The sequence below is a fragment of the Canis lupus genome, chromosome 16 (assembly GCF_003254725.2).
Source record: "Canis lupus dingo isolate Sandy chromosome 16, ASM325472v2, whole genome shotgun sequence".
Classification (NCBI taxonomy): domain Eukaryota; kingdom Metazoa; phylum Chordata; class Mammalia; order Carnivora; family Canidae; genus Canis; species Canis lupus.
The window spans coordinates 20,771,291-20,793,031 of record NC_064258.1 but is presented as its reverse complement, the minus strand read 5'-3'; the positions used below and the strand labels follow the sequence as shown (position 1 = coordinate 20,793,031).

The 21,741-nt window shown below is 45.4% G+C and overlaps 1 protein-coding gene across 11 annotated transcripts in view; it reads right to left on the bottom strand.

Annotated features, from left to right (window-relative positions):
- The window catches only part of DNAJB6 (DnaJ heat shock protein family (Hsp40) member B6), a 73,569-nt gene that overhangs the window by 41,180 nt on the left and 10,648 nt on the right, over positions 1-21,741 (bottom strand). For 9 of the 11 annotated variants that reach the window (XM_025450162.3, XM_025450021.3, XM_025449866.3 and 6 more), the window contains exon 2: positions 1,758-1,848. In XM_025450162.3, coding sequence (XP_025305947.1) covers positions 1,758-1,822 — 65 coding nt within the window. In that variant the 5' untranslated portion in view covers positions 1,823-1,848. Of the gene's footprint in view, positions 1-1,757; positions 1,849-8,444; positions 8,469-21,741 lie in introns of those variants that run through there. The other 2 variants (XM_035699963.2, XM_049094624.1) reach the window with 2 other exon arrangements.

Here is a 21,741-nt window from a genome sequence, read left to right as displayed (position 1 = left end):
CAGCGGTTTGGCGCCTGCCTTTGGCCCAGGGCGCGATCCTGGAGACCCGGGATCGAATCCCACATCAGGCTCCCGGTGCATGGAGCCTGCTTCTCCCTCTGCCTGTGTCTCTGCCTCTCTCTCTCTCTCTGGGACTATCATAAATAAATAAAAATTTTTTTAAAAATAAAAATAAATAAGGCTAAATCCAGCCTAAGTTAGTATTAATTTAACTGCACACTTAATGGGAAACCCTTACTCTATTTACAGGAAATAGCATTTCCTAAGTTCATACTTCAAAGCATCCTGAAGACGCTGATCGACCCCTATTCTCATAGGTAACTAAACCAACTACTTTCTGTGTTTAGAGTAACAAAGGCATGTTTTTCCAGTGGTTAATAAAAATAAAAATACTGTGGACATACTATTCAGGAAGAATACGATTATTTCCAACTAGCCACTGTTGCCCAGGAGCTGTGAGCAGAACTGTTAACAGAAGTGAGAAGCCCCAAGGCCCACTGGTGACAGCCCAAAGGCACTTCCTGGGGGCCCACCTACTTGAATTTCCTGGCTGAGGTTTAACACAAGGATATTCTGCAAACAGCTTCAGGTAGGCTGGCTGTAGCAGTCAGGCTGCTATCTTTAGCATTTTTCAATGAAATATTTGATTCAAACCCCTCAAATGTGGGATACCTGGTTGGCTCAGTTAAGCATCTGCTCTCCATTTTGGCTCAGGTCATGATCCCAGGGTCACAGGACCAAGCCCCGTATTGGGCTCTGCCTGTCCCTCTCCCCCCTCCCTGCATACGGGCTCTCTCACTCTTGCTTGCTACCAAATAAATAAATCTTCAAATAAAAACCCTTAATTTCCATCTGAGATCTATGAAGTCTAATAGTATAGACTTGTGTATTAATAAAAATGTTTGGGACGCCTGGATGGCTCAGCGGTTGAGCATCTGCCTTCGGCTCAGGGCGTGACCCCAGGGTCCTGGGATGGAGTCCCACATTGGGCTCCCTGCAGGGAGCCTGCTTCTCCCTCTGCCTGTGTCTCTGCCTCTCTCTCTCTCTCATGAATAAATAAATAAAATCTTTAAAAAAACATTTTTTTAATAAATAAAAATGTTGGTTCCTATAACAAATTGAAATTATTCCAAGCTGAGTTTTATTAGTCTCTCCAAGCTAAAATCTGTTTCATAACATTTCTTGCTACACATGAAGGTCAAATGAATTAAATCCAGTTCACCTTGGCCACCTGTGCCCTCAGCCTTGCCCTGTACAGGCGCCAGGCCTGGTCACAAAGGCATGGATGGGTAAGGCTGACAAACCGTACCATGGACCAGATGGGTTCTAGTGGTACAGTCAGGGACCACATGACAAGGATTTTTTAAAGCAACTACACCAAGGTGGTTATAACACCATACTCTTAAGAGTGCCAGGTGCCAACTCAACTCCATTCCAAAAATCCAATGTCAGAGTTCTCCAGGATTATCTCACATCCTCAGTAAGTCTGATCTACTTTAAGCGGCCAACAGAATCCATGTCCCAAGGCAAAGTAACAGGAAACCAGGCAACCTTCTTATTCCTCAATGACAAGTGACAGGATGGCCTAGGTCCCAGAAAGCAAGAGTTAATTTGTTAACTACTCTGTCTGGAGGTAAAATTACACAGCAGCATTGAAAGAGTGTTATACTACATGGTCCATTTCGATAGATAAAAAGTTACAATACCCAAGTACCAGTGCACAACGGATTTATTATTTCATAAATATGATTACTTACGCCTTTTTAATATCCTCAGCTGAGGCATGTCTCTGCACGCCTAGAACTTCATAGTAATCCACCATGTTTCAACAGGCTGTTGGAGTGAGTCCTGCAATTAGAAATCCATGGTCAATGACAGGACTGCCAAGACTGGGTTCATTGTGGGGGGAAGGAACTCCGTGGGGTTGGGGGGGGCTGGAGGGAAGACGTCACCTCACCTGAGCACTAACCACTAGCCTGTCAGACTGGGCCCTTGTCTGGGAACAGATTCCAAGACTTGTGCCCTAAGACCCTTCTAGATATAGAATAAAAAACCCTGAAATAGCCTAATAATAGCTGCCTAAACTAAAACAGAGGACTCTGAGGCAGACACTCAGGGCCCACTTGACCACCAGCTGACAGGCCCTGCGTGAGTATCTTGTTTTCCTGACAAGAGCTGTGCTCAGGGAGCTTTGGTTACCTCCTTCATTCAGTGCATTCCCAAGCCAGCCATTGGGCAAGACTGCACAGCCACCAGAATGAACACATTGTCTCAGCGATATGGGACCCACACAAAGACTGGGGATGAGCTACAGTAACCCCCCATCCCAAAGTCCCAGGGAAAGAAAAAGAAAATGTCTGACAACACAGCTTTATCCCCTGGCTTCCAAGTTCCAGCCATCCACCACACACATAGATTGCTGCCCTGTTGTCAACACTAATTAGAAGGTAGCCTTACAGGGTGCTTGGGTGGCTCAGTGAGAAAAGCATGTGCTTTCAGCTCAGGTCATGATCTCGGGGTCCTGGGATCAAGCCCCACATTGGGCCCCCTGTTAAGCGGGGAGCCTGTTTCTCCCTCCTCCTCTGCTCCTTCTCCTACTCATGCTTTCTCAAATAAATAAAATCCTTTAAAAAAAAAAAAAAAAAAAGGCGGGCAACCCTGGTGGTGCAGCGATTTAGCACCGCCTACAGCCCGGGGTGTGATCCTGGAGACCAGGGATCGAGTCCCACATCAGGCTCCCTGTGTGGAGCCTGCTTCTCCCTCACATGAATAAATAAATAAAATCTAAAAAAAAAAAAAAAAAAAGGCATCCTTACAGATCACGCCTTCGGTGGCAAACTAACAGCAGAGATTGGCCTCACAGTTATCCACATCACTTCACAGGGCAGGAGAGTGACAGTCGGCTCTGCCTGTGCCACCTCTAACAGGGCTGGGCCCTGGAGCCCAGAAACCAAGGACATGCTGCCTCTAAGTGAAAGCTAATGAGCTTACTTCTTTAACTCTGACTAAAGCAATTCATTCAACCACTGACCAGACACCTACCAAGAACAGGCCTATCCTCTCTGATGGTCACGCTACCATCACCCAGGAAAACAGGCCCTACAGTCAGGCTACCCTGCCCACAAGAGAAGCTGGGCTCCCCAGAAACATCCCCAGAAACTGTACTATCCCCAGAAACTGTACTATCAGACTTCAGAGACATTCTGACTCCAAGCGAGTATCTGCAGTTAGTCTTCCTGAGGCTGAACGAGGTCAACTAGCAATTACTCCCACTGCTCAAAACAAGATGCATACACAATTGTGTCCAATGTTTGGGAAGCAACTCATAGCAAAAAAAAGTACCTGGTATTACATAACGGACATGTACAAGTCAAGCAATTACAGAGAAACTGTATTTAAAGGGTCAGAAAGTAGCGCCTGGGTGGCTCAGCCAGTTGAGTATCCTGACTCTTGAGTTTCTTGGTTTTGGCTCAGATCATGAGCTCAGGGTCGTGGGGTTGAGCCCTGCTTCCACTTCCTCTTCAGCCAGCTCAGCAGAGAATCTGCTTGGCCTTCTTCTGCCCCTCCCCCTCACTCATATTCACTCTAATAAATAATCTAAAAATAAATAGAAGCAAGGATGCCTGGGTGGCTCAGCGGTTGAGCGTCTGCCTTTAAATCAGGGCATGATCCTGGAGTCCTTGGATCAAGTCCCGCATCGGGCTCCCTGCCTGTGTCTCTGCCTCTCTCTGTGTCTCTCATGAGTAAATAAAATCTTTAAAAAAAATAAAATAAAATAAATAGAAGCAGCACATGAAATCTACTCACTACTAGCCCAGGAGCTCAACACATGAAATAACTGAAAAATGCCACAGGAGGATATATAATAGTTGCCCCCTCATACCTAGAAATGTTAAAATCCAACAAACATAGTTGAAGAAGAAAGAAAGCTGAGCTGCCAGAAAGAGACGGCTCAAGTGCCAGAAACAACCATGGAGTTGACACCAAAAGTGGTAATCCTGAGTGGGGGGATGAGGAGGCCTGTGTTTGCAGGACAGGATTTGCTTTTGAAGCACCGGAAGGAGTGGCTGCACTGAAGATCCAGCCCCAACCCTTATATTGTGGCTCCCAAAGGGCTGTAATTACAAGAAAGGGGGAGGAGAGAAACCGCCTCCAACCTGCTACAAAGAGGTGACGGCCCCCCCAGGCGGTGAAGCCCTAGGGCTCAGAGAGGCGCAGAAAGGATTCCCCTTCACTATCCTGTGATGCTCCACACACTGCAGAACCACCAAGTGTGACCCCAAGATAATGAGGCAAACACAGGGGCACCTCACACTACAGCTTTAAAAGCTAAGTCACAGATCCCAGCAGAAAACACAACCCCTGCTCAATAGGAGCTGACCAGGAAAGCAGCAGGAGTGAGAACACCTCCCAGAATCTGAAGCTAAGAGCTTGAAATGGAACATAGAAAAAAAGGCATTCATAAAATAATCACAGTAACCAGTGGAAACCACACTGGAGAGGAGGTCAAATCTGTTCTGCAAAGGATGAAATCATTAGCCTGGCCGCTGCAATTTAAAAACAAATTAAATCGAGCTAAAGAGAGTTGGTGTAGTGGAAGTGAGGCGTGAGGAAGCCATACAGGCTCGCACACAGAGTCGGAAGGTAAAACACAATTCTAAGGACAAGCAGGCTGAGAGCAGAGAGGAGACGAAGATCACGTGATGCTGAACCTGGCTCCTCATCTCCAGAGCTGACAAACCCACAGCATGCTCAACTCTGTCTCCCAGCTGGAACTAAAGTATGACAAATTGTGTAAGGCGCACAACAGGAGGTTCTGATACATGCAGACACTGTAAAGTGATTACAGTCAAGTGAACTCACATACCCATCGCCTTAAACAGATACCACTTCCTTTGAGAAGTGAGGATAGGAAGAGCTCTGTCAGCAAATGCCAAGCATTCGGCAGGTTACTAGCCACCCAGGCTGCACCACAGTCTCCAGAATGTACTTGTAACTTAAAGGCCATACCTGTTGACAGACACAGCTCCCCGCTTCCCTTCCCCAACCCATGTTTCTTGGGGAGCTCAACGTTTGTAGATTCCACACATAAGATCATGCACTATTTGTGTCTGGCTTATTTTGCTTAGCCTAACACCCTCCAGGTCCACCCATGTTGTCAACACCACCAGCGTTTCCTTCCTTCTCAAGACCAACTACCATTTGGTTCCACAGGGTCCCCTGGTTCTGTGGGAGGCAAGCCGAGCCGCACGCTGTGGCTTGGGCAACAAGAGCAGAGGGGCACTGAGAGAGCCAACAGAAGCCCCCCGTCCCAGGAGTATGGAAGGCATAGAAAGGAACACATCCCAGAGCAGCTCAGGGGTCCATGGAAGCCGGCAAGTCCCAGCTCACAAAAACAGAGCAGAGTGCTGGCCACGAGGGGCAGGGGCTGGGACAAGTGGGGAAATGCTGCTCAAGGGGCACAGACTCACAGTGAGGATTCTGTTCTGGAGCCAACACTGTGGTGAATACTTCAGGGCTGCCAGAAAACTCCATCTTAAAAAACGTTCTCCAGATGCCTGGGTGGCTCAGTGGTTGGGCATCTGCCTTCAGCCCAGGGTGTGATTCCAGAGTCCCAGGATCAAGTCCCACACCAGGCTCCCTGCACGGAGCCTGCTTCTCCCTCCATTTATGTCTCTGCCTCTCTCTCTGTGTCCCTCGTGAATAAATAAAAATTTAAAAAAAAAAACAAAAAAACAAAAAACAAAAAAACCATGTTCTCAGCACAGGAAGACCTGGTAACTGATGTGACAAAGTGGCTGGTGACCATACTGTGATACAGAATGTCTCCAGTCAACCACATCTCAATAGACTAAAACTTCTAAGTGTTCTACAAATATTAACTCGTTTAAATACTTCAGTAAAAAAAAAAAAAAAGGTAAAAAAATAAAAATAAAAATAAAAAAAATAAAATAAAAAATAAATAAATACTTCAGTAAACACAGTAACTGTAAACAAAAAAAAATCAAAGACATCCTAAAATTGAATTTTGTTTTTCAAGTTTTAGTAAGATACAACCAAACATACCACAGTTTAAGGTATACACTGTGCACCTTAATTTCACTGAATTCTTTTAAAATCTCCATTGTTCCAAGAGAAAAATTCAAACTCCCATGACATGAAGGGTGCACAAGGCAGACACTAGGAAAGTTCGCACAGCACCAGGACTCTAGGAAGGATCCACTGGGGTAAGAGATTATTGGGAACAAGAACTTCGAAAGGATAAAATTGCAATACTGCCATAAACACAGCCTCAAAACATCCAGAACGAAAAGAGCATTACGAGGCAAACAGAACTTTCAGGATGGAGGCTGGGGAGGAGGAACTAACGTGAAATGGGTACAGAGTTCTGATGCAGGAGAGAAGACGTGGCACTGGAGGCACGACACTGTGACTGCCCTTTGATGAGTGCACTGAGAAATGGTTAACAGGGTACATTTTAGGTTTGTAAAACATAAATGATGTTAAGATTTACAAATAAAATTAGGTTTTTATAGATGTTATAAGTTATTTATATATTGTTTTTATAAAGAAAACCTTCTGGGCAGCCCGGGTGGCTCAGGGGTTTAGCGCCGCCTTCAGCCCAGGGAGTGATCCTGGAAACCCGGGATCGAGTCCCATGTCGGGTTCCCTGCCTGGAGCCTGCTTCTCCCTCTACCTGTGTCTCTGCCCCTCTCTCTGTGTGTCTCTCATGAATAAATAAATAAATAAAAATCTTTAAAAACAAAAAATCCTTTTATAGAATAAAAAATAAATAAAATAAATAAAATAAATAAAACCTCCTCCTTTCTATGGGGGAGGGGGGACAGAGATACAGGCAGACTCCCAAGCAGGATCCACACCCAACATGGAGCCTGACCACAGGGCTCCATCCAACAACCCTGAGATCATGACCTGAGCCAAAGTCAAGAGTCAGATGCTTAACCAACTGAGCCAGGCATGCCAGAAGTTTAAGTAAACTCCACCCCCAACGTGGGGCTCGAACTCACGACCCTGAGTCATATGCTCTACAGACTGACCCAGCCAGGCACCCTAAATAAAAACGTTTTTTTTAAAAAGACACATGCAGGACACCTGGGTAAGTAAGCTCTGCAGTTGAGCGTCTGCCTTTGGCTCAGCGTGTGATCCCAGAATCTGGGATTGAGTCCCACATCAGGATCCCTGCAGGAAGCCTCCTTCTCCCTCTGCCTGTGTTGTGTCTCTGTGCTCTCTCATGAATAAAAAAATAAAATTTTAAAAGAAAAAAAGAAAGAAAAAGAAGATCCACGTTCTTGAGGCAGCTGGCTGGCTCATTCGGTAGAGCATGTGACTTTTTTTTTTTTTTTTTTAAGATTTATTTATTCATTCATGAGAGACACGGAGAGAGAGGCAGAGACACAGGCAGAGGGAGAAGCAGGCTCCATGAGGGAAGCCCGACGCGGGACCACCCCAGCAGGCGCCAAACCGCTGAGCCACCCCAGCTGCCCAGATCTCAACCTCTTAAGTTCGAGTCCCACACTGGGTGTAGATATTACTTAAAAATAAAATTCCTAAAAAAAATAAATAAATAAAATAAAATTCCTGGGATCCCTGGGTGGCGCAGCGGTTTGGCACCTGCCTTTGGCCCAGGGTGCGATCCTGGAGACCCGGGATCGAATCCCACGTCGGGCTCCCGGTGCGTGGAGCCTGCTTCTCCCTCTGCCTATGTCTCTGCCTCTCTCTCTATCATAAATGAATAAAAAATAATAATAATAATAAAAAATAAAATTCCTGGGCACCCCTGGTGGTGCAGCAGTTTAGCTCCACCTGCAGCCTAGGGTGTGATCCTAGGGACCTGGGATCAAGTCCCACGTTGGCCTCCCTGCATGGAGCCTGCTTCTCCCTCTGCCTGTGTCTCTGCCCCTCTCTCTCTCTCTCTGAATAAATAAATAAATCTTTAAAAAATAAAATAAAATAAAATTCTTATTAAAAAACTTTTTATTTTTTTTTAAATTTTTTATTTATTTATGATAGTCACAGAGAGAGAGAGAGGCAGAGACACAGGCAGAGGGAGAAGCAGGCTCCATGCACCGGGAGTCCGATGTGGGATTCGATCCCGGGTCTCCAGGATCGCGCCCTGGGCCAAAGGCAGGCGCCAAACCGCTGCACCACCCAGGGATCCCTAAAAAACTTTTTAAAAAGAAAATCCAGGGGCACCTAGGTGGCTCAGGTCATTATCTCAGGATCTCAGGGTCCTGGGATAGAGCCCCACATCAGGCTCCCTGCTCAGCAGGGAGTCTGCTTCTCCCTCTCCCTCTGCTGCTCCCCCTACTTGCACTGTCTGTCTCTCAAATGAATAAATTTTAAAATCTTAAAAAAAAAAAAAAGAAAAGAAAAGAAAAAAGAAAAGAGGGGATGGATCCCTGGGTGGCTCAGCGGTTTAGCACCTGCTTTTGGCCCAGGGCATGACCCTGGAGTCCCGGGATGGAGTCCCACGTCGGGCTCCCTGCATGGAGCCTGCTTCTCCCTCTGTCTAGGTCTCTGCCTCTCTCTGTCATGAATAAATAAATAAAATCTTTTTAAAAAATAAAATTGAAAAATTTTTAAAAAAGAAAAGAAAATCCGTGTATTTTTATCAAACATGTGCCCATTTGGCAAAGCAAAGCTTAAACATCTAAGCTTTGGAATGCTTACAAAAACAATGGAACAAAAATGGAAAACATGATCACAAAACCAGAAACAAAAGACTGGGGAAACAAAACTGGTTTTCAGAAAGCCCTTGGGCCAAAGATCTCATATAAGAAATTAGGATGTGTTTAGGTGAAATATATCAACTTGATCACGTAACGAAAAAAAAATTACAAGGTAAAGTATAACCTCAAATACAGCAGTAACAGTTCTAGAGGTTGGAAGGTTAAGAACTCAGAACAGACTTGAACTTGACTTGCCATTTAGAACATCAAAATATGTACTTTTGGGGATCCCTGGGTGGCGCAGCGGTTTGGCGCCTGCCTTTGGCCCAGGGCGCGATCCTGGAGACCCGGGATCGAATCCCACGTCGGGCTCCCGGTGCATGGAGCCTGCTTCTCCCTCTGCCTGTGTCTCTGCCTCTCTCTCTCTCTCTGTGACTATCATAAGTAAATAAATAAAAATTTAAAAAAAAAAAAAAACAAAAAACAAAATATGTACTTTTCTCAAATAGATTTCCAGAATTTTTTTAAATTACAAATTAGAGAAAATTATATTGTGACTATTTTCTTGCAATTCCTGCGACTTAACCTGAAAACCCCAATTAGCTATGCCAGACACGTACGTAACAAAGGATATTGCGGGGGAGGAAAGGCTGCCTCTGCCCTATGGACCTTTAGGAGGGCCTAAGAGCCATGTAGACAGGAGCCAGGTCAACAGGAGAAAATCCATTGTCATAGGTGTGGGTAGGAAATTCCAAAGACTAGTAAGGCAGCAGGAAGCTTGTAGGAGCTCAGGAGAGGGGCAGGTCTGAGGGCACAAGGGGGAGGAAGGCGACAAGCAAGGAGGAGAGAAAGGTTTGGAAGCCCAAGGTCGCCGGTGCCCATGGAGTTGCTTAGGTGAAGGGGAGTCCCTGGGGCACCTGGGTGGCTCAGTGGTTGAGTCTCTACCTTTGGCTCAGGTCGTGATCCCAGGGTCCTGGAATCGAGTCCCACATCAGGCTCCCTACAGGGAGCCTGCTCTCCCTCTGCCTATGTCTCTGCCTGTGTCTCTCATGAATAAATAAAATATTTTAAAAAGGGGGGAGGGTCCCTGTTAACCGGCTCAGCCTGATGCAGGCTCTCCTTTTCTATGTAAATTTAGGCCACAGTGGGGGAGGCAGGGGGCTTCCCCACCACCACCACCCCCGCATCTGCTGGGTTTTGAGGACTCCAATATAACGTAATGCCAAAGTGGCCCACCTTTAAAAAAAAAAAAAAAAAAAAAAAAAAAAAAGGTGGCCCACCTTGGGGCAGCCTGCCATGAGCCCCTCGGTATTAACTGGAGAATGTACCAAGAACATTGTTCACTGAAACACAGCTTCTGCTGTTCTGTTTGAACATGTTCAACATAAAACATAAGGTATTTGTTTGAAAGGCAATCAGTTACACAATATAGGAGTGAGCACCCAATTTTAAAAGTTTCCTCTCTGGCAGTTTCAACATTAAAAGCACACCGGTTGGCCAGTGACAGCAGCCAAGCTCAGGCTCAAAATTCCCAGCTCCAAAAGACCAAGAAGCACAGCAAGCATCCACCTCCAGGAAGTAAAAACCTGACCACCAGCCACAACACAGCAAGAGCAGTCGGAAAGAGCAGACGAAGCAGCCAGCCCCTAGCATCTCTACTTCCAAGAGCGAGTAAATAACTCTGCCAGATCCCGATCCCCTCTAAGCTCCAGCTGCTGCTGCGACCATCTGCGGGGCACCCCGAGAGTGGCCAGCAGGAACAGGACTTGTCAATCCACTGTTCCCAACATGGAATGAGACTAGGCTCCCACTCTGTAACAGCTGAACCATCACCAGAGCCACACGTGGTCAGAGGTCATCTGGTGTGTCAGATGCCACTGCTAAGATGTCCTTGGTACTGCTTCAAAGCTGGGATTCAAGTTCGGCGGTTTCTCTTTATTTGCACTGATGTGGTGGTTTTTGTGCAAATGAGGACGGTAGTGTGGCAGCAGGATCGCCAAGGCAGTCATGCAGATGTGAGTGGGGACATGGCCTCAACCTGCTAGGTGGTATAGGCCCTGGTTACTTTACCTAACATCCCTCAGGGCAGTCACTGGGACAGGGAGAGCACATGAACCCCAGCAGTTAACAGGACCTGGGAAACAACAATTGAATGACAGCTATTTGTCCCTCCAAAAGAAAGCTGCCCCTTAAAGAAAATGCAAATGAACTGAATGAGACCAATCATCCGGAGAGTCCAAAGCCTCAGCTCCACTGTCCCTTCAGCAAGCGGCTGTTGGTACCTCCGCCCAACACCAGTAGCACGACTAGCAGCTCACTTAGGAAGGTCGAGAGAAAAATCTTTCCCCGTTAACACCCAGCAGACATTTTCAGAGCTCGTGCAGTTTGACTCTCCAAAGCCCTCAGCACACAGAGGCTTTCCAGCCCTGTCCCAGTTCTGGTTTGCTCTCCCAACAAGCCTTGTGAACACAGAGTGGGGAAGCTAGGGTTCAAAACTTCTGCTACTCATGTCTTTTCATCCACTCCTATTGTGCAAATACCATCTGTTTCGCAATGATTCCCAAATATAAGCTCCAATCCTAGGTCTCTCTTTGGCACTTCAGACATGAATAGACAGATGACTACTTGACATAGCTACTTGGCCTTATGACAGACATCCCAAATAGAACAGGACCAAATTTCACTGGATGCTCCCTACCCTACTCCTTGTCATTCTCTAGTAAATTCTGCCTCCCACTTCCACGCTGTTAACTGGAAAGTTTTGCTCCCCTCATCACTGCTATCCACCCCCTCCACCTCCCAACACACACACCCACACAAAGTAACCACAGTTCTGTCTGGTGTGTCTGCCAGCTATCTCAAACCCCTTCAACTTTTCTCTATCTTTAATGGCACCAGCCTCTCCTACTGCTGGAGCCTCTTAATCATATCCTCTTCTCTCACAGCCAAAGTAAGCTATAAATACACAGGAGCTATCAGAGCAGACACAATATGGTGTCCAGCACTGGACATAACCAGCTATAAGGACATGGTCAGCTCCACTGGGGATTACATGGAGTGAGACTTTACTTCACTGGCTAATACTAACTCTGGGGCAGGAAAAGGACATGACGAGCCTAAGACATCCTACTGAGCTCTTCAAGTACAAATGATAGCAAAAATCATAGGCCTGGTCACAAAAAAAAAAAAAACAAAAATAAAAAACAAAAAACAAAAACCACAGTAAAGACTAGAACTATAACATCTTGAGGTGACTAAGAATAAATGGCAACTAAACACTACCTGGGCTCTGGGATTGGTGTGTGGAGCAGGGAAGGGACATTAGTGGATTACGGGCAGGGTATGAATAGAGATCAGAGTTAACAGTATTGTAGCAATGCTGACCTCTTCGTTTCAGTGGACAGTACTGTAGTTACATGATTAAGGAAAGTCAGATGAAAAGTAAAAAGGAAATGCCCATACTGTCTTGAGGACTCTGCTGTAAACCTCAACTCACTCTAAAGTTAAAAGAAAAAAAGTCAAAGGAAAGTAGGACCAGGTCAAAAAGACCTCAGAACAAAATTGATGGAGAACTCACAGACCAGAGGGGAATCTGACCATCAGAATGACTACCATGCATTTAAAATACACATACCAGTAAAAGAATCAAGGATTTCCTATGCTACATGTCCTGTACAAACTACAATGGCAACAAAGTAATTGCAGAGCAACATTCTTTTTTAAAGAATTCTGGGGGCACCTGGAGGGCTCAGTGATGAAGCCATGAAGCTTCTGCCTTCAGCTCAGGTCAAGATCCTAGAGTCCTAGGATCAAGTCCCCTGTGAGGCTCCCTGCTCAGCAGGTAGCCCGCTTCTCCCTCTGTCCCTCCCCCTGCTCATGCTCAGTCTCAAATAAATAAATAAAATCTTAAAAAAAAAAAAAAAAGAATTCCACCTAACAAATACAGAAAAAATGCTAGAATTAAAAAACTATCATTCTGAAAATAACCTAGTGCTTTTCAAAGCATAGACTTGGGCCAGCAGAACCAGTATGTTCTTGTTAAATAAAAGGACTTATTTTTTTTTTTAAGATTTTATTTATTTAAAAAGAGAGAGACACAGAGAGAGGGGCACAGACATAGGCAAAGCGAGATGCAGGCTCCTCGCAGGGAGCCCAGTATGCGACTCGATCCCAGGACCCCAGGATCACGACCTGAGCTAAAGACAGACTCAACCACTGAGCTACCCAAGTGCCCCAAAAGGACTTTTAAAGTAACCTAGTTTCAACTCTGCCTCAAAGCATCCCTACTACATGGGGCAGCCCAGGTGGCTCAGCGGTTTAGCGCCGCCTTCGGCCCAGGGCGTAATCCTGGAGACCCAGGATCAAGTCCCACATCAGGCTCCCTGCATGGAACCTGCTTCTCCCTCTGCCTGTCTCTCTGCCTTCTCTGTTTCTGTATCTCTCATGAATAAATAAAAATCTTTAAAAAAAAAAAAAAAAAAAAGGCATCCCTACTACAATAACTACTAAGAAGCCCAAACTTTCTCTGTCAATAGTTATTGGATTCTTTACACTGAAAGATGGGGCCTCCAGGGAGTTGTCACCCTTTGGTCCCTGGTTCAGGTTACACAACGCATGCTCAATTTCTTTTCCACACAGAGGTCTTCAAACATTCAGGGGCTTTATCTTCAATTTTTCACTCTCAACTAATACAGATTTACATTTCTTGACAGTTCCTCCTTGAGCAAGCTCCAAGGCTGCAATTTCTGAGTACCCAGAATGTCACCAACAAAAATGTAAGGAGACTACTGCACTTCTCCTCTGAACCTGGATCATCAGATCATCAACTCTCCTAGGACACATACCTGAACTCAATAATCAACATAAGTTGAGTTATGTCCCTGTGAGTATGTGTTCACTGTCCTGCCTCCCATCATGGCCGCTGTGCAACTGTGGTTCTTCAGACACATGAGCTTCACAGCTTGCCCCATAAATTCCACCTTGGTGACATTGGCCCATTGTTCTAATCAATCAAAACCTTTTTTTCTTTTAATCAAAACCTTTTTGATAGAATTCTACCATCAACATATTTACTCTCAAGGAAAACAATGATGTAATTCTGAATGAATTTAATCATACAAATTTACTATTTAAAACAATTGTAGACTAGCTCTGGGAATAAGTCACGAAGTTTAGCAGACAGATGCATGAACAAGTTAGTCATGGACAGTTAACACAAACATGCGAGGAGCATGGAGGAGAGGGTATGGAGAGTGCAGGCAAAAAGTGTAAAAGAACACTGCCACTTCCTGAAGAACTGGAAACAGAAAGCAGCTCCCTGTGCAGAGGCAAAATTATCTCCAGCTGAAGCAGCAGCATATGCAGTGACGAAACTATGAAAGCACATGGCCCACTTGTGAAGTGACAATTTAGTAAGGCAAGACTTTTAGTACAAAGCTTACCTCTAGGGCTCAAGAAGAAGACACTATTCAAGAATAATTTTAGAGCATGCCAAAGAAGGCAGCCTGGATGGCCCAGTGGTTTAGCGCCTGCCTTCAGCCCAGGGCGTGATCCTGGAGACGCGGGATCGAGTCCCACATCCGGCTCTATGCAGGGAGCCTGTTCCTCCCTCTGCCTATGTCTCTGCCTCTCTCTGTGTGTCTCTCATGAATAAATAAATAAAATCTTAAAAAAAAAAAAAAAAAAAGAACATGCCAAAGAAATAGGACTTTTTGACTATAAGCAAAGGAATTTTTAAGAAATGGTCTATTAGGGGAATGCCTGGGTGGCTCAGCGGTTTGAGCATCTGCCTTTGGCTCAGGGCGTGATGCCGGTCCGGGGATCAAGTCCCACATCAGGCTCCCTGAGGAGCCTGCCTCTCACGAATAAATAAAAATCTTAGGGAAAAAAAGAAAAGAAAGAAATGGTATATTAGAGATGTATTTGAGAAAAATGACTTTTAAGTACAAGATGAGTAAACTTCTAAAGAAAATATGATTGTGTGGTGTTGGGGAGATCATTAAAAAAATATTCCAAATGAAATGCATTTTCTGAATCAGAAAAACGACAGTAGGAATGGAGTAAAGTAGTGAAGGGAAGTGAGATTCAGGAACCTGTTACGGGTCACCCTCTAAAGCAGCAGGATTTCATTAATAGGATTCCATGCACAACCACTAACATCTCATGAAAGGTTTTTTTCAACTTCTACTGAAAACAGAATTTTAAAAACTTTTTCATCCACATGTTTGTACTGGTGACGCTGCATTTGGTTTAGTAATAATTCAGGCTGAATCATTAGCCTAATCAGGAGGAAATATGTCCCTGTCTTGTGCCAGGCATTACAAGTACCTATGGAGTCACGACCACAGCCGTGAGCAGCTCAAAGGAACAGTCAATTGCCCAAGGTTTCCATCAGTTCACATCCCCAAGTTTGAGGGTAGAATTCTCCCGCCTATGCCAAACTGTGCTGTGAGTGTGGGAGCCAAACACTTGATGCTAGAAGGACATTTCTTACATCAACACTACCTTTTCCGTTTTTATCAAATGCCAAATAGATCAACCAGTTTTACCATAAACTCAAAAATATGGGATCCCTGGGTGGCTCAGCGGTTTAGCACCTGCCTTTGGCCCAGGTCATGATCCTGAAGTCCCAGGATCAAGTCCCACATCGGGCTCCCTGCACACATGGAGCAGGCTCCTCCCACATGGAGCCTGCTTCTACCTCTGCCTGTGTGTGTCTCTGCCTCTATGTCTCTCTCATGAATAAATAAATAAAATCTTTAAAAAAAACTCAAAAATATGCTCTATAAAGACAATAAAAATGAAAACACCCTAAGGCCTATAAATAAAGATCCAAGAAGCCACTTAGACCCTGGGCATCTCCTAGGAACCTGCAGAGTAGACTCAGGTCCTGACACCACAGCATCCAGCATGCAGCATCAGCCACAGGCTGTGTAACCCACCCCCTGCTCACAGCTTCAGAGCAAGTAAGGGTAAGAGGATTAAGTTAAACTTAACAAAATCCACAGATTATCTGTGACTATATATATAAATGCCACATACAAATTTGTATCTGTAATTTCCCTACAGAACACGGTATTTCAAAATATTAACAGCCTTTTCTAAAACAATGATAAATCCATACACTAAACATATGGCTGACTGTATAATACAGGATAAAAGAAATCTGGAAAATTAGAAATACTATCCAATTCCAAAACAACTTTAACTGCTGCTTAATCACGAGATGTGCAGATAAATAGATTTTATATACAATTTCCCTACCCACAGATAAACTAATTTGAATCTTTAATCCATTTTTCCTAAAACATCAAATACATCCATTTATTCTCAAAAAAAAAAAAAATATGTGTGTGGCAACAAAACCTTTAAAATGGCCTTCACCAGGATGCCTAGGTGGCTCAGCAGTTGACTGCCTGCCTTTGGCTCAGGTCGTGATCCCAGAATCCTGGAATCAGAGTCCCACATCGGGCTCCTTGCAGGGAGCCTGCTTCTCCACCCTCTGCCTAGGTCTCTGTCTCTCTCTGGCTCTGTCTCTCTCATGAATAAAATCTTAAAAAAAAAAATAAAATAAATAGGGATCCCTGGCTGGCTCAGCGGTTTAGCGCCTGCCTTCAGCCCAGGGTGTGATCCTGGAATCCCGGAATCGAGTCCCACATCGGGTTCCCTGCATGGAGCCTGCTTCTCCCTCTGCCTGTGTCTCTGCCTCTCTCTCTGTCTCTATTAATTAATTAATTAATTAATACACAAACAAAATGACCTTCACCTCTCTCCTAAAATCAGCCAACCATCCCTGCTCCCCAGCTACAACTGCCAGGGAGTGTGAGAGGGGCAGTAAGGCCTCGCTATTGGGCTGTCACCTAGGACACACACACACACACACACACACACACACACACACACGAGTCCCACCTTCCCCATCCCATCTCCCATGTGCAACTGCCATTACAGAGGCCAGGCAACACCAGAAAAATGGAAGCCCTGGGGGTGGGGGGATGTGTGTGTGACACATGCCCCCTCATGTGCCTTCTCTTCACAGGGGTACCCAAGGACCAGGGAGGAACATGGTGCCTACCCACCGCCTCCCACTACCTACAGATGCTACCTGGAGAAAGCGGCTTCTCTCCTGCATCCAAGTGCCAAAAAGGAAGCATATGTCACGTGAAAGAGCAGACCATGTACACTAAAAGCACAGATACCCACAAAGGCCTTAGGCAGGTTCCACTGGGCCCAGGAAAACTCTGAAACCACACTGCCTCACGGCGCAAACTGTTCCCAACAGGCAGCCATTAACTCTGACGTCATTATGATTCAATACAATTAGAAACTCAGTCCCTTGATCACACTGGCCACATTTCAAGGGCCCTGCAGCCCCATGTGGCTACTGACCTCCGTTATGGAAAGCATGGGCAGAGAACAGAGCTCTACAAAGCACAGGGCTGGTCTAAAGCTGCCTAACAGAAATCAATTCAAGCTTAAAGGGAAGTCAGATGAGGAATGGGAAGAGAATTCAATTCTCTCACTACATCTTTCCTAGTGGATATTCTGAAACTTCTCTCATGACCCACTAACAGGACCTACTACTGTATTTTAAGGAAGCTAAAGAAAATGAACACTTTCTACTCTCAGTTAAGAACAAATGCTTCTGGGATCCCTGGGTGGCGCAGCGGTTTGGTGCCTGCCTTTGGCCCAGGGCGCGATCCTGGAGACCCGGGATCGAGTCCCATGTCGGGCTCCCGGTGCATGGAGCCTGCTTCTCCCTCTGCCTGTCTCTCTCTGTGTGACTATCATAAATAAATAAAAATTTAAAAAAAAAAAAAAAAAGAACAAATGCTTCTGGGGTGTAGGGCTGGCTCAGCGGAAAGAGCATTCAACTTGATCTTGGAGTTTTGTGTTCGAGCCCATTTTGGGCGTACATTACTTAAAAGAATACAAACTTAAAAAATGCTTAAGACAATCAGTTTGTTAATCTGTTTAAATGCCCAAAAAAACATGTTAAGTGAAAAAAATTAACTCCATCCCTTTAGAAAACCCACTAACCTAATCCTCATTAAGAAACTAGTCCCTCGGGATCCCTGGGTGGCGCAGCGGTTTGGCGCCTGCCTTTGGCCCAGGGCGCGATCCTGGAGACCCGGGATCGAATCCCACGTCGGGCTCCCAGTGCATGGAGCCTGCTTCTCCCTCTGCCTATGTCTCTGCCTCTCTCTCTCTCTCTCTGTGACTATCATAAAAAAAAAAAAGAAAAAAGAAACTAGTCCCTCAAAGGAACTACTTCTAATAAACTTAATAACCCTCAATGTCAAGACTTTCAGAAGTCTAGATCATTGGTACCAAAACACAAGTGAGTACCACATCAGTAGGAAAATTAAGTTATACCTCCCCAATACACATCATGATATGTATTAAAAATTACATACCTAAACTATTATGTACATTAAAACCAAAAATAGGGACACCTGGATGGCTCAGTGGTTGAGCCCCTGCCTTTGGCTCAGGTCGTGATCCCGGGGTCCTGGGATCCTGGGATCAAGCCCCCCATCAGGCTCCCTGAGGGGAGACTGCTTCTCCTTCTGCCTATGTCTCTGCCTCTCTCACACAAATAATTAAAACCTTAAATAAATAAGTAAAGTTTCCAGGCAGCTAGGGTGGCTTTGCCATTTAGCACTGCCTCCAGCCCAGGGCATGACCCTGGAGACCCAGGATCAAGTCCCACATCAGGCTCCCTGCATGGAGCCTGCTTCTCCCTCTGCCTGTGTCTCTGCCTGTGTGCCTCTCATGACAGATAAATAAAATCTAAATAAATAAATAAATAAATGTATGTATGCATGCACGCATATAGGTTTCCAATGACAGGATTAAAAATATTTGTAGGTGCTTGCCCATCAGTATGGTTTCATACAGTAATTATGAATATCTCAAGGTACATCTATGGTGAATGTATCTACAGCATAGGAGACGGGGTGGTAGTTATAAGTGTAGACGTCATCCCTAAGTCTTTCAGCCCCTTGACCAGTTTACCAGTATCAGACTAACAAAACAGTTGAAAGCAAGTTACTATGAAAGTGTTCTTGCCCCAGCACCTACACTACAAATGCTGCAAAATCTATATATGGAGATGATGGCTGTGCCTGCACCAAGCGGACTGTGTCTCTCTGTGCCCAGTTCATCTCAATGGGTATGTGAGGGTGTCAGGATAAATCCATAAGGTCAACATCTTTTGAGATAAACATATAGGTTTCATACATAAAACAGACCTATTTTACTTTCTCTCTTCCTGAAACCTACATAAAAATTTTGCTTAAAAACACAAGAACTGGGCAGCCCCGGTGGCTCAGTGGTTTAGTGCCGCCTACAGCCCAGGGTGTGATCCTGGAGACCGGGAATCGAGTCCCACATCGGGCTCCCTGCATGGAGCCTGCTTCTCCCTCTGCCTGTGTTTCTGCCTCTCTCTCTCTCTCTCTCTCTCTCTCTCTCTCTCTCTCTCTCTCGGTCGGTCTCTCATGAATAAATAAAATCTTTAAAACACACACACAAGGGATCCCTGGGTGGCGCAGTGGTTTGGCGCCTGCCTTTGGCCCAGGGTGCGATCCTGGAGACCCCGGATCGAATCCCACGTCAGGCTCCCGGTGCATGGAGCCTGCTTCTCCCTCTGCCTATGTCTCTGCCTCTCTCTATATATATATATATGACTATCATAAATAAATAAAATTTTAAAAAAAAATTTAAAAAAAATAAAATAAAATAAAATAAAACACACACACAAGAACTAAGCAAAATTAATTTAAATGATTTTTAAAATATAAAAAAAAAAATACAAGAACTTCTAGTTTCCAGCCCAGCACATAAGAACCAAAGTAGTCACCATGCCATCCTCATGAGTAAAAGGTTCAACTGAGAAATCAATAGCTCTTTTGACATCTGCCAACAAAAGTATGTCCCCACACTAGAAACACAGGTGGACAAGACCACAATTTGCACAGTAGACCCCTCCACAGGAAGCAGTGAAGGGTAGGGACATTGAAGTGTCATTAGGGTGGACTGCTAGCAGCTTTGTGTGGACAGGAGGACAAGGCTGAGTTAACATGCCCTCTGAAGTTTCACATCCAGGAGCTCTACCAAGCCCTCCCAGGAAACATGGGAACAAAAACACGCTGGTGCTTTAGGCAAGGGAAGGGGGAAAGAACCATTTAAAAATACCAAAATTTCCTGTTCTTCTCGAGATCTACCGTCAGAGGAAACCATTTTACCAAAGCCCAACCCACCTGGGGGCAGGGAAATACCCGACTGTGGTCCTGGCCTCCTGTCTGGCCTGGGTGGGACATGATAGCGGCGCGGACTGGAAAGCACCAGTGAAGTGAGCCGACAGTAGACTGACACCTACTGGGGGGGGGGGGGGCCGGAAACCACCCCCTTCCCCCACCTGGCCTCACATGGCAAAGACCTGTGGGTGGCGGTCCTCCTTGGGCTGGTACATCATGCCCACCCTTAAACATTACAAGGCACACTAAATGGTGAGACCCAGTCTGACAAGCCTAAGCAGACACAGCAGGAAGACTGGAATCATCAAACCAAGAATTTGGTAAAACTAGGATTATTACACTAAAAGCTTAAATGCCAAATGTAGACCCTATGCTAGAACAGATGAGGAATGCAGGCAGAGGTGAAAATTCTAGGAGTCAAAAAGAAATGCCAGGGACCAAAAGCCCAGTAGAAATTAGGTGAGCTCATTATCATTAGTAAACTGGACCTGGCTGGGGAATACAACAGAAGGTTAGAAACTTATAACACTGGAAAACAAGGGGGAAAGCAGGCAACAGGATACCAACAAGCTGTGGGACAGCTTAGCAGAGTGCAGGACAGGTCGAGGGAGTGCCAGAGCAGAAGGAAGAAGTGGAGACAGTGCTCTGAGGCATCAACCAACCCTGAAGCAATAAATGACTGACAATTTTCTCCAAATTCACATCAGGCACCAAACCACACATCTGAGATGAGATAACACCATGTGGGATAAATGCCAAAAAGCTGTGCATCCACATATTGCACTGAAACTTCAGAAAATCAAAGACCAAAAAATCTTGAAAGCAGCCAGAGGGATTTAAAAAAACACCTTACCTCTAAGGAAAAAACTGTAAGAATGGCATCCATGCAAGAAAGAAAGGAGTGAAGTATTTTTACCGGGGGTAGGGGACCAACCTCCAGTGCTGCAGCCTGTAAAACTACCCTTCAAAAGTGAAGACTTTTTCTGACCAACAATTGAGGGTACTTGTTGCCAGTAGATCTGCCCAACAAGAAATATTTGAAGTCCTCCAAAGAGAAGGAAAAGGGTAGGACAAAAACTGATCAATGCAGATCTATGTAATGAGCATCAGAGAAAAGTGGATATAGGGGCGGCCCGGGTGGCTCAGTGGTGTAGCACCGCCTTCAGCCCAGGGCCTGGTCCTGGAGACTCAGGATCCAGTCCCACATCGGGCTCCATGCGTGGAGCCTGCTTCTTCCTCTGCCTGTGTCTCTGCCTCTAAGTCTCTCATAAATAAAATATTTTTTTAAGTGGATATAAATAAACTTTTTTTTAATGGTTGGGTGTTTTTTGGTTATTTTTTGTTTTTTAACTTTCTTTTAAGACTTTATTTATTCATGAGAGGCACGGGGGGGGGGGGGGGGGGCAGAGACACAGGCAGAGGGAGAAGCAGGCTCCATGCAGGGAACCCAATGTGGGACTTGATCCAGGGACTCCAGGATCACACCCCGGGCCGAACCAAGGCAGGTGCTAAACCACTGAACCACCCAGGGATCCCCTGTTTTTTGTTAAGATTTCACTTATTTATTCATGAGAGACACACAGAGAGAGGCAGAGACACAGGCAGAGAGAGAAGTAGGCTCCTGGTAGGGAGCCCAATGCGAGACTCATCCCTGGGATCAGGACCTGAGCCAAAGGCAGATGGCTCAACCACTAGGGCTCAACCACTGAGCCACCCAGACTTCCCAACTTTTTCTTATTCTTAATTGGTGCAAAAGAGAACAGTTCAACAGCAACAACATATTATGTATGCTT